General features: G+C 42.6%; 1 protein-coding gene across 1 annotated transcript; it reads left to right on the top strand.

The window, feature by feature from the left end:
* Positions 1-1,495: 1,495 nt before the first annotated feature.
* ip6k2b (inositol hexakisphosphate kinase 2b) lies at positions 1,496-7,193 on the top strand. The gene is made up of 5 exons (XM_046383860.1): positions 1,496-2,135; positions 4,527-4,758; positions 4,868-5,034; positions 5,175-5,350; positions 5,462-7,193. Exons 1-5 carry the CDS (start codon positions 1,922-1,924, stop codon positions 6,071-6,073), a joined length of 1,401 nt encoding a protein of 466 aa, XP_046239816.1. The 5' UTR covers positions 1,496-1,921; the 3' UTR covers positions 6,074-7,193.
* The last annotated feature ends 6,951 nt before the right edge of the window (positions 7,194-14,144 follow it).

A 14,144-nucleotide genomic window follows, 5' to 3' on the forward strand; every position in this document is an offset into this window, starting at 1 on the left:
CAGTCACAAAGAAATTCCCAGTTCGGGACACAAAAAAAAGTCGGTTAAGTGCTTTAGACCACTACAAAATGTTTCAGTATTGAAGCTAGCATGTTGTCTTGCAGTGGTCTTCATTTAAGCTAAACTTTAATAATGGATGCCCTAAAATATTGTTGTCGGGGCTCTATGTTGGCTCCAAATTCTAATCCTGCAAATGTCAGGCTGTGTTCACACCATCAGAAACATCACATGCAAAAATACCAGAATCTCACTTATTTTAACAGGACTTGCTGGTAGTAAAAGGTTGGACCTGGCTCAGCTGTTGCCACGGCACAATGCAACATCAAGTTACTTTTGTTTGAAGCCCAAAATCACAAATAATAATGTCTCAATTTACAATCTCTATAATGTATGACACCCTCCGTCCTGAGATCCTCTGTTTAGATGTAAAAGCCTTCCGTTGGATTGCATAAGGTAATGATGTGCACAAGTCAGTAAAAACTTGCGAGTCCTCATTTTTCTGAACGCAATACTGCAACACAAAAATCTCCCGTAGGCCAAAATGCTTTGTCACTATTGACAAAAACTGTTGACAGCACACCTGGACAAGGGCAGTTACTTTTTGTATTCTAAATTGTTATTGTTAATGAATATTTAATACTTGTAAAACTTTGCAAGAACCTGAAAATGTATTTGTTTGTGTGTGATGTCATCTCAGATGTAAAGTCTGAGAGAGGGAGTAGGGAAAGAGAGAGCAATGGACTGTAGATCCTGCAATACCAGGAAATGTATGTGGAATAATCTTTGAGTGTGAAGCTTTCCCTGAAATTATCTTGGAATAATATGGCACCATAGAATGATGCTTTAGACTCATGGACGTATTATTCCAACTGGACTTCCTGCATCACATGCATTTTTCTCACCAGTATCTGTATCAACACTAACACAGGCTCTGTTTTTGGCCTGAACTGCCGGCCTCATGTTGTATCCACAAAGGCTGTTCTCTCATTTATCTCTTATATTGGTGTTTAAAATCTACACTGGGAGCACATTTTAATTGATATCTGACATCCACTATAATGTAAGTATTTAAGCCACCCAGACATGCTCTTCAGATTTCTCTTCTTCTTACTACTGAGCTATGAAAAATCATCGAGTCGTAACTTTACAATGAAATAAAAACTGTATGTGTGAAATTTAGATGTCCTTCTTGCCTTCATTCTTATCCCTTTGCTGTGCTTCTAAAGATATTTGATGTTGCAAGAAGACGATGAAAATTAAAAATGCAAAAGACATGATATCTCAATAACAAGAACGATGAAATTTGCAAGTACATTGAAAATAAAATGCCGTCAGTGTTATGTTTTTGTGTCTAGTATTTTTCCTGTTCTCCCCTCCCCCCTGTTTTCTCTCCTTCCTCTTTGTTTGCTTGATCTGCTTGATCCTCTCCTAGGTGCCTTGTCTCCACCCAGCGACAGCTGCGCCTCTGTGATTGGCTGGCTGTCAGGAGAGGCGGGACTTGTTGGCTGCTCGTGCTGTTTTTCTGGCTTGCGGATCAGCTTCGTCGTCAGTTTCGGTAATACTTAGACGACGGGAACATCGAGAACGAACGTTGCTTGAAAAGGTTTTAAGCTGCTTCACTGATGCATAAGTCGCATTTTATAACACATACAAACACGGAGATTATCCAGCCAAACGGAGGAATTTTATAATTCGACCTCCGACAAGGAAAAGAAAGGAAATAAGGGATTTTGTCGCTGCCTCTGTTCTTCCGGTCCAGCCCTTTGTTTTTCCACCGCTGCGCTCGAACAGGCGACTAGTAGCGCCCCCGTGCGAGCCAACAGAAAAGAGCTCGAATATAGGGAGCCAAACGAGCGGCCGATCTTCTTGCCTCCACAGCGACGTGGGTCCCCTCAGCTCAGTTGTCCGATGCGGAGTGAGGATGAGTCCCGCTCTGGAAGCCCTCATGCAGGCGGACGGGACTCCTTATCCCGGAAAAGGGGTGATGCTTGAGCCCTTCGTGCACCAGGTGGGAGGCCACTCCTGTGTGCTACGATTTGGGGAACAAACAATCTGCAAGCCCCTCATCCCCCGGGAGCACCAGTTCTACAAGAGCCTCCCACCAGAGATGAGGAAGTTCACCCCTCAGTATAAAGGTAAGACCCCCATCCTGTCATTCTGCATGTCAAAACATCTCATGTGAGATGATGTTTTGTACCTAGTTTTAATTCCCTCATCCTTTTGTTTGTTCTGACAGATTGCTATTTGCTGCTTTGATTTTATTAATATTGACTTGCAAAGAACGCATATGTTCAGTTCATAGGTATAATATTTTGCTTTTGGGTGACAGGTCTCAAAGAACATGGTGTACGCAACCCTGCAGGATGTATTTTTGTACCTATAGATTGGTACATTCCCGTTTTCAGTAGCCTCCTAACGTGATCTGAGTACAGTGACACTCAAACTGGAGAAAATGGCCAGCACCACAGTGTTAAAAGGGAGGTTCGAGTAGCATCCAAGCTGATAGTCTGACTACATGCCAGGAGGACGAGTTGCCAGAGGCCTTCCTTGCGCCGTGTCTGTCTTTCAAGACAGCTTCGGTTTCAGGATGAGATGTAGTTCCAGTGGGATCAAAAATAAACGAGACAGACCACCGAGGGAGTAATTCACGAGTCAGTTGAGGAGATTTTCAGGTCTGGTTTCAAGTGTGTCACGGAAACATGAACACACATACACATTTCCATCCACAAATATGCTTTTAATTGGAATATCATGTTTACTGGTTGCATTCAGCTCGACAGTATCTGATGGTTTCACCTGCAGACACAGATAAACCTAGTACATACTGATATGGCCGTCTTTAGGCGACCATATGACGTACGTAAGACACATGCGTGCTATCTGACTCCTCAGCAATGCAGCGTGGGACTATATAAAGACCCACATGAGGAGTGGGATTTAGAGATGAGATGGTAGAGGACTTCTGGGGACTTTGAATGCTCCTTAGCAGTGACACTCCTCTGGCTCTTGCATTCCACACAGTAGTAAGAAAAGGACTTTTGCTATTTAAAGAGCATCGAGTAATTTCTGGTGTTGGTTAACTTTGCATAGTGGTAAATAATTTTCAGGGGTGTCAAATGGCTTCAGAGACACCTTGCAGTGACCTGTAAGAACTAATCTCAGAATAACAAAGCAATAGATATTGATAATGATCAGCAGCTAAGCCAAACCCCCACTAATACATTAAGGGCAATGTATGCTTATCAGGCTGTAACATCATGTTTGATGAAACCTTGTGCTCAACTTTATGAACCCTTCCAGTGAACTAATTCAGAGTGACTCACAAGTTCCCACACTCACTGCGCTAGTGTGATGACGATGCAGTTGTGACTGGACAGCATAGTCCATAAGGACAGACGTGAGAGGCGGGGCCATCCTGCACGATGGTGATGTCAGTGCACATGACATCAGTCGGGCCAAGGGCTGCGGAACAAATGTGAACGCTGGGTCCTCGGGCCTGCCGTTTAAACATGTGCTTTATGATGGACATCGTTTGGTCAGATTGTTCTCAGAGTCAGTTACTGTTTATTCTGTTGTTCAGGGACTGTTTTGTAATATGTCTGCTTCTGCCATTCAAGTTGTTGGATGCAAAATGGTATCACTTGTCGACTCTCATGCCAAATCTATGAGACTTTTTCTTGCGATCTGCTTGGACCACATCCCTCCCTCCTGTCAGTGGTTTGGCTGTATCAGCCGCTGCAGCTGTGGAGTTTATTCTCAGTGCAACACCTCCCCCACCTTGCATAGACACATGCCACACATGGGCCTTTTAGGGTCCTAGGCGGTGGTGGGGGATCTGCGCAACTGCCTGTTTGTAGATCATATCAGCATTGGCATTGAAGTACACTGTGTTACTTTTAAGCCTTTCTGTCCCTCTCTGGTAAAACTGTAGTCGATGCTTCTTAACACACTGCATAAAACGTCTTAAAATGTTGGTTCAGTTCTTGTTTGATGTATGGCCTGTATTATGTACTGTGTTACTGAATCATGCTAAATCATTGATTACCTACAGTATGGTCAAACGATCTGTCTGTGTAGCTCTTTCAGCTGTTGTCTGATGTATGTTTTTGTATGTGGAAAGACAAACTTGTACTTCATTTTCGCTTTTGCTTTCAGACTGCTTGGATCTCTGTATTGTTTGTGTGTTTCACAAGGATGTTTCTTAATAAATGTCTGACGTTGTTTGACACCTTATGGTTTTGCGTGATATTTTGTGTCTCTTGTTTCCTCAGTAATGACTCAAATAAACACCGTTTGTGCTCTTGACATATTTGGCCATTGATATAAAATGCTCTGTTTGCTAATGTCCTGCTTACATCATCAACCTCCATATAACATGTCGATGTGCATGTTGGCTGTATGTGCATCTTTTTATTATTTGGCGAGTCATGTACAGGGTTATTGAATGAATGATATTATTATACTGATATTATTACCATAACAGTGCTTATAACCGTTGTCTGGTGTTCCTTCTCACCCTCTCTCAGGTGTCGTGTCAGTGAGTTTTGAAGAGGATGAGGAAGGGAACCTGTGCCTCATCGCCTACCCCCTCCACAGCGACTCGGGGGACTTGGAAAACAAAGACCCCTCAGCAGACTGCGAGCCTAAGAGCAAGATGCTAAAGTGGAGCAACAAGAAGCAGACCCCATTGCTCCTGGAAAATGACAACTACAGCAAAGAGAGAGCTCGACACAGCCGTAAAGAAGACAAGATCATGAGGTGAGGGGGCTTGTCTTTACACTTTGACGCTTTCATAAACAATAAGACACTTTGTGAACATGTTCTTTAACACCAAAGCTGACATTTTCCTGTATTGTCACCTTTGCAGTTACAATCGTGACGAGATGCCGCAGCAGCAGCAAGCGGAGGTTCTCTACTTCAGCCTGGAGAAGGGCAACGTGGTGCCACAGATCAAACACAACCCCTGGAGTCTCAAATGTCACCAGCAGCACCTGCAAAGGATGAAGGAGAATGCAAAGCACCGTAACCAATACAGTATCCTTTTGTGGTTGAACAGCAGCTCCTGTGTGAGCAGTGAATAGGGACCAGTCTGAACTGTTAATATAAGCATGTTTACACCGTGTGTGAGTTTGTAGATCTTTTGCTGCTGTGTGATCCTTGACCCCCTTTCACAGAATTTATCCTTTTGGAAAACCTGACGTGGCGCTACACAGTGCCATGTGTGTTAGACTTAAAGATGGGGACTCGCCAACATGGAGATGACGCGTCAGAGGAGAAGAAAGCCAATCAGATTCGCAAGTGTCAACAGAGCACATCAGCCTCTATTGGAGTGCGACTTTGTGGCATGCAGGTATGGTAGAGTGACAATGATTAACCGATTAGTCGATCACAAGAAAACTGATTTGTTTTTATTCCTGATACGTGTGGGGTCTTAGAGCTCATGTTTCTGTGTGGCCCGCAGGTGTACCAGTCAGACTCGGGCCAGCTGATGTTCATGAATAAGTACCACGGCCGTAAGCTGACCCTTGCAGGCTTCAAGGAGGCTCTCTACCAATTCTTCCACGACGGACGTCGCCTGCGTCGAGAGCTGCTGTCTCCAGTATTGCGTCGACTCCGGGAAATGCAAGCTGCCCTGGAGTCCTGTGAATCGTACCGCTTTTACTCCAGCTCCCTACTCATCATCTACGACGGAGACCCTCCCAGGACTCCTAGTAGACACAGACACCGCGGTGGCGAAGACGGTGATGAGGATGAGCCATCCGATGAAGAGGAGGAGGAAGATGACGAGGAGGAAGAGGAAGGGGCCTTCAGTTTCCCTCGTTCCTCCTCAGCCGGTAGCAGTGCTACTGGGGCGGGAGGGAGCAGCAACAGTGGCAGCGGTCGCTCCTCTCACAGCACAGGAGACGCCAGCAGCCCCATGGTGGATGTGCGCATGATTGATTTTGCTCACACCACCTGTCGGCACTATGGAGAAGACAGTGTGGTGCATGAAGGCCAGGACAGTGGTTTCATCTTTGGCCTCCAGAACCTGATCACCATCATCTCCCAGCTGGAGGATCACAGTACTGACTGAGGCTGCACTCGAGGCAACGCGGTCTAAATTTCAACCACGGGAAGAGCTCACTGAGCTGAAACCCTGCTACTCTATGGTGCATCGTCCTCACGGCTACGCGGGGGTCTGACCCTTCTGTGCTTGGAGGGAACCTCAGACACCTCGGGGTCAGGAGAAGTACATGCGGTCGTTCCTGCGCTCTCCCTTACCTGCCAGAGGACAGGGCTGCCTGAGCCCTTACGTGCACTTTTCTCTTTCTGAGACTGCTCCTTTTCTTTGTTATAAGTGGTAGGAGATATGTTGTTTGAGGAGGTGGCCACTCAACAAACACAGGAACTTGTGTAGCAACTGGGGACCCTCCTCTCCTCTGGTACAGACAAGTTTTAATACTGTTAAGTTCTCTCTGAGAGAGAAAGAGAGAGGCAAGGATAACTGAAGCTTAAGTGTAGTTGTAGGAGCCTGATGTGGTGCTTTACCTGTGATATAAAATAAGTTTTGTTTCTTTGGGATGAAGTTTGAGCTGTCAGTCCCCAACAGCACAGCACATTATTAGTGGGGAAGTTAAGTGTACAAGCTGACCTTGGCTGGCTAGGTCCACAGCCTTGTAGCAAATGGCAACTTAAGCTCCTGAAGAGGACATTTTGTTTTTCTGTTGGTGTGTCTTCAGACACTTGTTAATGGACATGGTTTGTGAGTCCACCAAGCACTTGGATTTACACTTTTTTTGGTGGAAGAACAAGTTTATTTAGGTCTAGAAGAAGGGATTTGCCTTTTTTCAACAGTTGTTCTGTACCTTTTTGCCTATAAAGGAAAGACTTTTTGCCAAGAGGACATTATCCTTGTTTAGTCACCATCTTTATTTTTGTCTGATTTTCTCCTCTTCATTCCTGAAACTTTGACTAAACAAAGAGAATATATTGATTAAAAACACTAGCTACAAAGACTATATAGAGACTATTTATTTGAAAGAATTGTTTAAAACTTAAAAAAATGGAAACAGCTACATTCCATATTACCACTCTAAATGTTCTGTTCTGATATTGACTTTGATTTATTTTATTATTGCAAGAGCCGATACCTCTCTTGTAAACCTGTGTGTTAACAGTGTCTTGGAAAATAAAGGCATTCATTTGTGGTAAAAGTTAGCGTCTATCTGGTGTTCATTTACACTCTGTGGTGTTTGTGAATTATATGCATTCACTGGACAGGAAGTAGCGAAGCCAGGAAAGGGAAATGAAATGCTGACAACAGATTTGTAGTGTTGCTGTAACAAATGGAGACAATGCTGTTGAAAGCATGAGTCATCCTTTTTGTTGAATACTATAGAAAATACTGACTTTTTACCATGACCTCATCATCCTTACGTAGTACAACTACTGCTCTGTCTATTATATTGAGTGACAAATCTCTTTAGACTAAGCACTCAGGACCCATTCAGTGAGGAAAGGAAGGCCGTTGGAAGCAACAACATGATCCAGCGTTCACTTTGCATACTTAATTAAGTGAACTCAGAGTGTAAGGAGATGATACTGATTCGTATTTACTACAAAACAATTTTGTAACTCAATCAGACAAACAGAAACCGGCCCAAGCAACTGATTTCAAACCAAGTTGACTGCTGATTTAGAATCAAAATTTGACGATGTAATAAAAATAATGTAAATTTAGGTAATATGAAAATCAACTTATGTTCATGCTTTGATCAGACTAAAGCTTCACCTGTAGCTCAACATATGTTCAACAGGTAGAACAAGTTTTGTGTTCTCGAATCAAAAAGCAGACAGCAGAAAATCAGATTTCTCCATAGTGTGGTGGATCCTGAAGGATCAGATTTTATTCCAGATCTGTTTTCCAAGTGCTCCGACACCAAAGAGACAGACAAAACCACACGAGTGAGCGATTCAATGTTGTGTCGGGTTGATGGATGTAATCTCAAGTGTTGTGCTGGTCACATGCGACACAGCTGTGACCAGCTTGAGTATTTCTTAAGCAACTGAAACATAAAACCAGTTGGTAGAGATGATGCCAGTAATAAGGATCATTTGTTGTAACATCAGTGAACGCTGATGTAAGTTTCTGTGCGTTAGAATGAGTTAGAATGTTATTTTCAGCCAAAACATCAGGACCTGGTGCTGTTTACTTCCTCTGTGGGTGAATGACACAAAAGTAATTCAAAGGAAAGTCTCGGCCAGGGGAACAGGCTTCCCTCATTTTCTATTCTTTTCACAAATATGTTGAGGCAGTGTGAATACAAAGTTTGCAAGCCTCACTTTGCATGCGTCATCAGAGTTCCGGAGTTCATTATTAAGCAGTTTAGCGTAGGTTTTTGGCCTGATTGCCATTCAGCTGCGACATCGGTGACTGATCAGCACCAGGGCTCAGATTATACATTTCAAACAAGAGAAGAAAAACTTCCCTTGGAACTGCATTGCTAAGCAGGAAGTATTACAAGGTGTTAGCCAGGAACCACACGCACAAACAGCTCCAAAGTAGCAACCTCAGATGACCTCTTTTTGTTCCACTCACTGTTTGCACCTTGAACTCCACACTGAAAGTTGTTGCCTGTCAAAACCAGCAGCTTGTTAGTCAGTTCTAATCGGCTTTCTAGTATTGGAAAACATCCCAAGAAAGGTAAGTCCATGGAAACACTGGCTGTGCGGAAAGTATGCCTAGGACGCTGCGTCACTTTCCAGTTCCGTGACACACCCATTTCACATAGGAGATTGGGTTATTGGTCACAGAAGAGTGCATTTCTAAAGGCCAGGTGGTGTTGTACATACCTGCCTTTAATCTGAGTAATTGACATGATGTTTGAAATAGGTGGAGTAGGTAAAGAACCACTCAGAGGTGGCTTAGGCTGTTATGTGGAAGAAGAAGAAGAAAAAAATACACAAAAATTACTTTTTCATGGAAGGAAGATTCTAGGTTTACTAGTCAGATGATGGTCTGAGTAATGACACCAGGTAGAGGTAGAGGTCACCCAGTTGACTTTGAGCCTTAGGGTCCTGACACACCAGACCAGCAGTCAGACATCGGCCAACACCGGCCCTAGTTTTTGCAGAGTGTCCCACACTGTTAGCACAAGTCAGCCCTTTTTGATGGCCTTTCAGCAGGTTGAACACGTTGAAAGTGTTGAACATGAACACTGTGTGTTTTCTGGTTTCCCTTTTTTGAATGATAAATACAGACTACCACCATCTGATGGTATGGAGAGTTATTCCCTCTCACGTAAGCGAAGTAATTACATTCTAGTTCATTGTAGGGTGTACTCTCTGCGGTGTGTTCAAAGGCAACTTCTTGGCTCAGACGCAGGCAACACAAGCAGCGCAAGAGTTAGCCTTTGTCGTTGCTAAGTTTTTGATGTCAGTTTGTTGAGTCTGGGACTTTAAAGCTGGGGCTTGCAAAGTTGGAGAAATAAACAATTCACAACAACAAACAATAACTAACAATATCATGATGAACGTAAACAATGAACGTGGTTGCTGGTAGTACTCACACTAAAATTTTGACTGCACTCTCTCTATCATTCTTAGCAACATATTCACCTGGACATGTGGCCAAATCAATGCAGTGATTGGACGGTCATGTGTCATGAAAGCAGAATGAGCTATGAGTGATGATTGGATGGGCTGCAGCCTTGTAACTGCCACAGCACTGGATTTTTTTGTTCAATTGATTGCTATCAGGATGCTAAGAGATTCTCAACAAAAAAATGCTTCTAAAATACATAACCAACCCAGCCTTTAAGGTGACCCACATACCGATGCTTCATGTGCAAATTAGTTACAAGATTATTCATGCCTATATAAAAAATGCTAAACAACTACACATGGGTGGATCTCTGATTTTTGAGCTTGGGTGGAGTGTCAACTTCTGCTCTGACTAGACAAGCTTATTAACAACATTCTTTTGCACTTTGGTGTGCTGAACATCATCAAAGGAAAGTGAAGAGACAGGCAGTTCAGGAGAGATGATAGCATGAGGGCACGAGATGAGAGGGATTATCGTTTCTAAAAATAACCAAACATCCCCTGCTCATCTGCTGCCTGGCACAAAACAGATTTAGATAAATATGTTTTGCTTCATGATGGCATAGACTCAAACTTCATCATATGGTTTTAATGAAGACATCCAGATTTATGAAAGAAGACCAGTGATCAGCCTCCTGTGTATCGAGACATTTCTTCACTTGATACTGATTTACTCATTTCTTTGTTAGTCGTCATGCATTTTTTGAATGAATGACTGAGCTTGTTTGTCTGTGTTTTGTCTGTGTTGTGAATATGTAGGTGGAGTAGGACGCAGGCAGTGATACATTACTATGGCAACAGCAAAAGTATTTTTAGAAGTTCTGCACCACTACAATGCAGAGGTGGCTTGGCCATTCACATCACCTGAAGAGACAGCTGGCATGGCCGGTGTTAAGCTAATGTCATGCTGTGGAGTAAAATGAAAACCAATTGAAAAATGGCATCCTTGTTTTTTTATTTATTGGGAAGCTTACAAAAAAGCATCATTTAGCACAGCACTGCACTCACAGGTTTGCTTTAAGTGTGATCGGACTCAATATTACTGGATCAACATTGTGGTTTTGCAATGTACTGAGAGAGCTAATAAAGCCTCATTGACCCCAGTAGCACACAGTAAAGTGTGAACTATAAATCTTATCCTGATGATGATTCATGATGATGCGCGAATGCACAATTCTTACGTGGAAGTACACACACAGGTGTTTGTGTTCGCTACAAAGAGGATTGCAGTGCATAAATTGTGGTCTTAGCACAGGATATGATAGTGGTCACAGTTCAAAAGTTTTTGAAATTCTTATCTGATTGTTGTTGCTGACTGTCATTCCTGCTATCCAAGTGTCTCGACACGATCTGGAAAAGCCACTTCTCTGTAAAACCACCCAGTGAGATACGATCTGAACACGTACAATACAGCACACACATCCTCACTCTCCCTGCGGCAACAACAGAAAAGTGCATGTGAGCTTAAAATAACCCAGTCAGGAGCACAAAAACAAAAGGAGGTATGAATTTGTGTCATATGAATAATGTTTTGACCTCTGTGGTGTATGAGCTGGCAAAATCTAAAGGTGAAATATGGTGTGGAAAATCAATACTTCTTGAGATACAGAACTATTATGATTACTATTATGAAAGAGCTAATGACTCTTCTCAACATGGAGATAATTGATATAATTATTGTACACACATACCATTGGAGCAGATCTCAGCCTCTTACTAAGCCTTAAGGGAAAATTCTGGAAGTTTGAAAAAATACACTATATAGACATTTTTGTAGTAAGTATTGTGATACGGCTCTTTATTATTGAATTCAGATATGATGTGGGGCTGTTTCTCAGGTGTTGGACTGGACCCCTTAATTTCAGTGAAGGGAAATCTTAATGATTCAGCATACCAAGACATGTTGGACAATGCTATGCTTCCAACGTTGTAGCAACAGGTTGGGGAAGGCCCTTTTCTATTCCAGCAAGACTGTGCCCCAGTGCACAAAGCAAAGTCCATAAAGACATGGCTGAATGAGTTTGGTGTGGAATAACTTGACTGGCCCACACAGAGTCCTGACCTCAACCCCATCAAACACCTTTGGGATGAACTGGAACGGTGATTGCGAGCCAGGCCTTTTGGTCCAACATCAGTGCCTGACCTCACAAATGCTCTGCTACATGAATGGGCAAAAATGGGCAAAAACATCCCAAAAGAGTGGAAGCTGTCATAGCTCCAGACAGTCCACATAGTGTACATAAAACACTGATGGATATCAGAGATAAATATTGAAATTTTAGCTGAAGAAAAGGTACAGAGTATGTATAACACAGTCCCCTGCCACTAACACTGAGGAAAGAGTTCACTTGTAAGAGTCTAACCAAGTTCTTCGTAACACCCCAGATCAAAAGCAGACGGCAAACCACCAAGCAGCCTTGTCGGAGGCTCTGTGCCGACCTGAAGGCCAACCAGACTAACCACTAACCAAGCTAAAGCCTTTTTGTGACATTTTAAATACAGCCATAAAAGAAATGACGGGTTATGCCACTCCAAACAACTGCACTGTGATGTCCCTATAAGGACCACACACACAACATTATGTATATGTTCAGAGACTATGATGTCACAGCCGATTATGCAATGCTCCTTGAACCCTGGTCAACAGATTGATCAGATAATAGCACACAGCCACTACGAGCAGCAAAATAGCAGTTGATCAGAAGAAGAATTTACAACACACACGATGTATCATAAACCTGAACACACTGTGCTCTGTACTTATAATTGCTGACCCATTTTTACACCAGTTTTATATCGCAGTTCTGTCTCTATTAGCCATAGTAACAGTTGTCACCTCTTAAACCTTTGTCCCTGGAGGCCTAAACATTAGCTGATGGGGTTCATCTGCTATGTGACAAGACAGATACATAGATAGATGGATAGACGCTGAAGAGTTTCATTCACAGTCTGCTGTCTTCAAATTTCTTTTGTAAATATATACACAGTTTACTATCACATAAGACAAAGGCAAGCAGAAAATTCCCTGGAAACACTTGTTTGGTCAATAACTAAAAACATTCATGAATTATCAAAATGGTCAATTTTCTATTGAAAATATATGAACAGATACGACCATGACCATTGAAACTTGCATGTAATCCTACTTGTTGTTGAAAAAAACAGATGTTATTTGGGTTGCAGTCAGCTGTGAGACACAAGTGGATAACACAAAGACATTTCCCATGCCACCTTCTGGTCTGACCAGGCAAAAACATGTCAGTCCAAATGTCTCACTGGTGTTCAGTTTAGGTTTAGAAAGCCATAGTATACGATTCCTATAGTTTTCATAATAATACAAACAATAGTCATCCCTTTGTGTCCTATGAGTGGCTGCATTTTCATCTTGGAAGAGACCATCAGGATTGAAATTTTTCATCATAGGATAAAAGTGATCAAACAGAATAACTTGGTATTGATTTGCAGTGACCTTTCTCTGTAAGAGGACTCAACATAACAGAACACAACATTAAAGAGCCAGTGGACCTTGACCACATTATCTGGACTTGTCTTCATATGACAATGCACACATTTCTGTTTAAATGATTGCAGATATGATTGCACTTTATTGAACCCCATCCTCATACCCATGTTAAGTCCCTGATGACAGCCTTGTGTGTCACCCTGCACTCTGGCAGCTGCTAAAACCTGAAACCCGAAAAAAGTGGAAAGTCCTCTCTAGAGCCAGTGTTTGTCCATCCTGGGCTACCGTAGAAACATGGCAGTGCAACATGGCAGACTCTTTAGAAGAAGCTCCACTCCCCCCTTAGATATAAAAGGCTCATTCTAAGGTAAGGAAAACACAGTACACTGGTAGTTAATTGATCGATTAGTTGAAATAAATGAGATTTTAATCAGACAGCACAAAGAAAGAAAGGCTGTAGGAGGTATCTGGAAGAGGAGACACCTCACACTATCTTTGGCCTCGCTTTTAGCAGAAGTAAGTCCAGCTGTCAAAGTCACAGGGAGAAACATCCCGTCTGAAGAGGATATTTATGAGCTCTTTAGATGAGAGTGAGCATGTGAGCATGCAAAGGTGTGATGAGTGGGAGTGAGTCCAGTTTGCATGTTTTAAAAGAGAAACTCCTTCCTGGTGGATCACACCAACTAATTTAACATTTTAAATATCCACATTACAGAAACCACAGTGAAGTATATGGGTGTGTGTGCTTAAAATAACTCAGACAGGATGAGACAGGCAGAGAAAGCTATTAATGTACAGTTTGTCGTCTGGTATAATCTGGATTAAGTCTGATGACTACAGTCCAGTAAAGGACAGTCAGCTGTTAGAGGGACATGTTGTGGTTTGTCACTCCCACCACATTCTCCTGTTAGAGGGTTAAATCATCTGCTGGATAAAACTTGGCTGCATTAATCCTCCTCACATACATTTTCCATTTCATACATGTCATGACACCGAACTTGTTCTCTGAAGTAATTGCAGGGCACGAAGATAGATTATAATGAGTGGGTGTGTGCGTGGTTGGAGAAGGTGTGTTTCAGTGACAAGTCCTCTGTAGCTG

The sequence above is a fragment of the Scatophagus argus genome, chromosome 3 (assembly GCF_020382885.2).
Source record: "Scatophagus argus isolate fScaArg1 chromosome 3, fScaArg1.pri, whole genome shotgun sequence".
In the NCBI taxonomy this organism is placed as follows: Eukaryota; Metazoa; Chordata; class Actinopteri; family Scatophagidae; genus Scatophagus; species Scatophagus argus.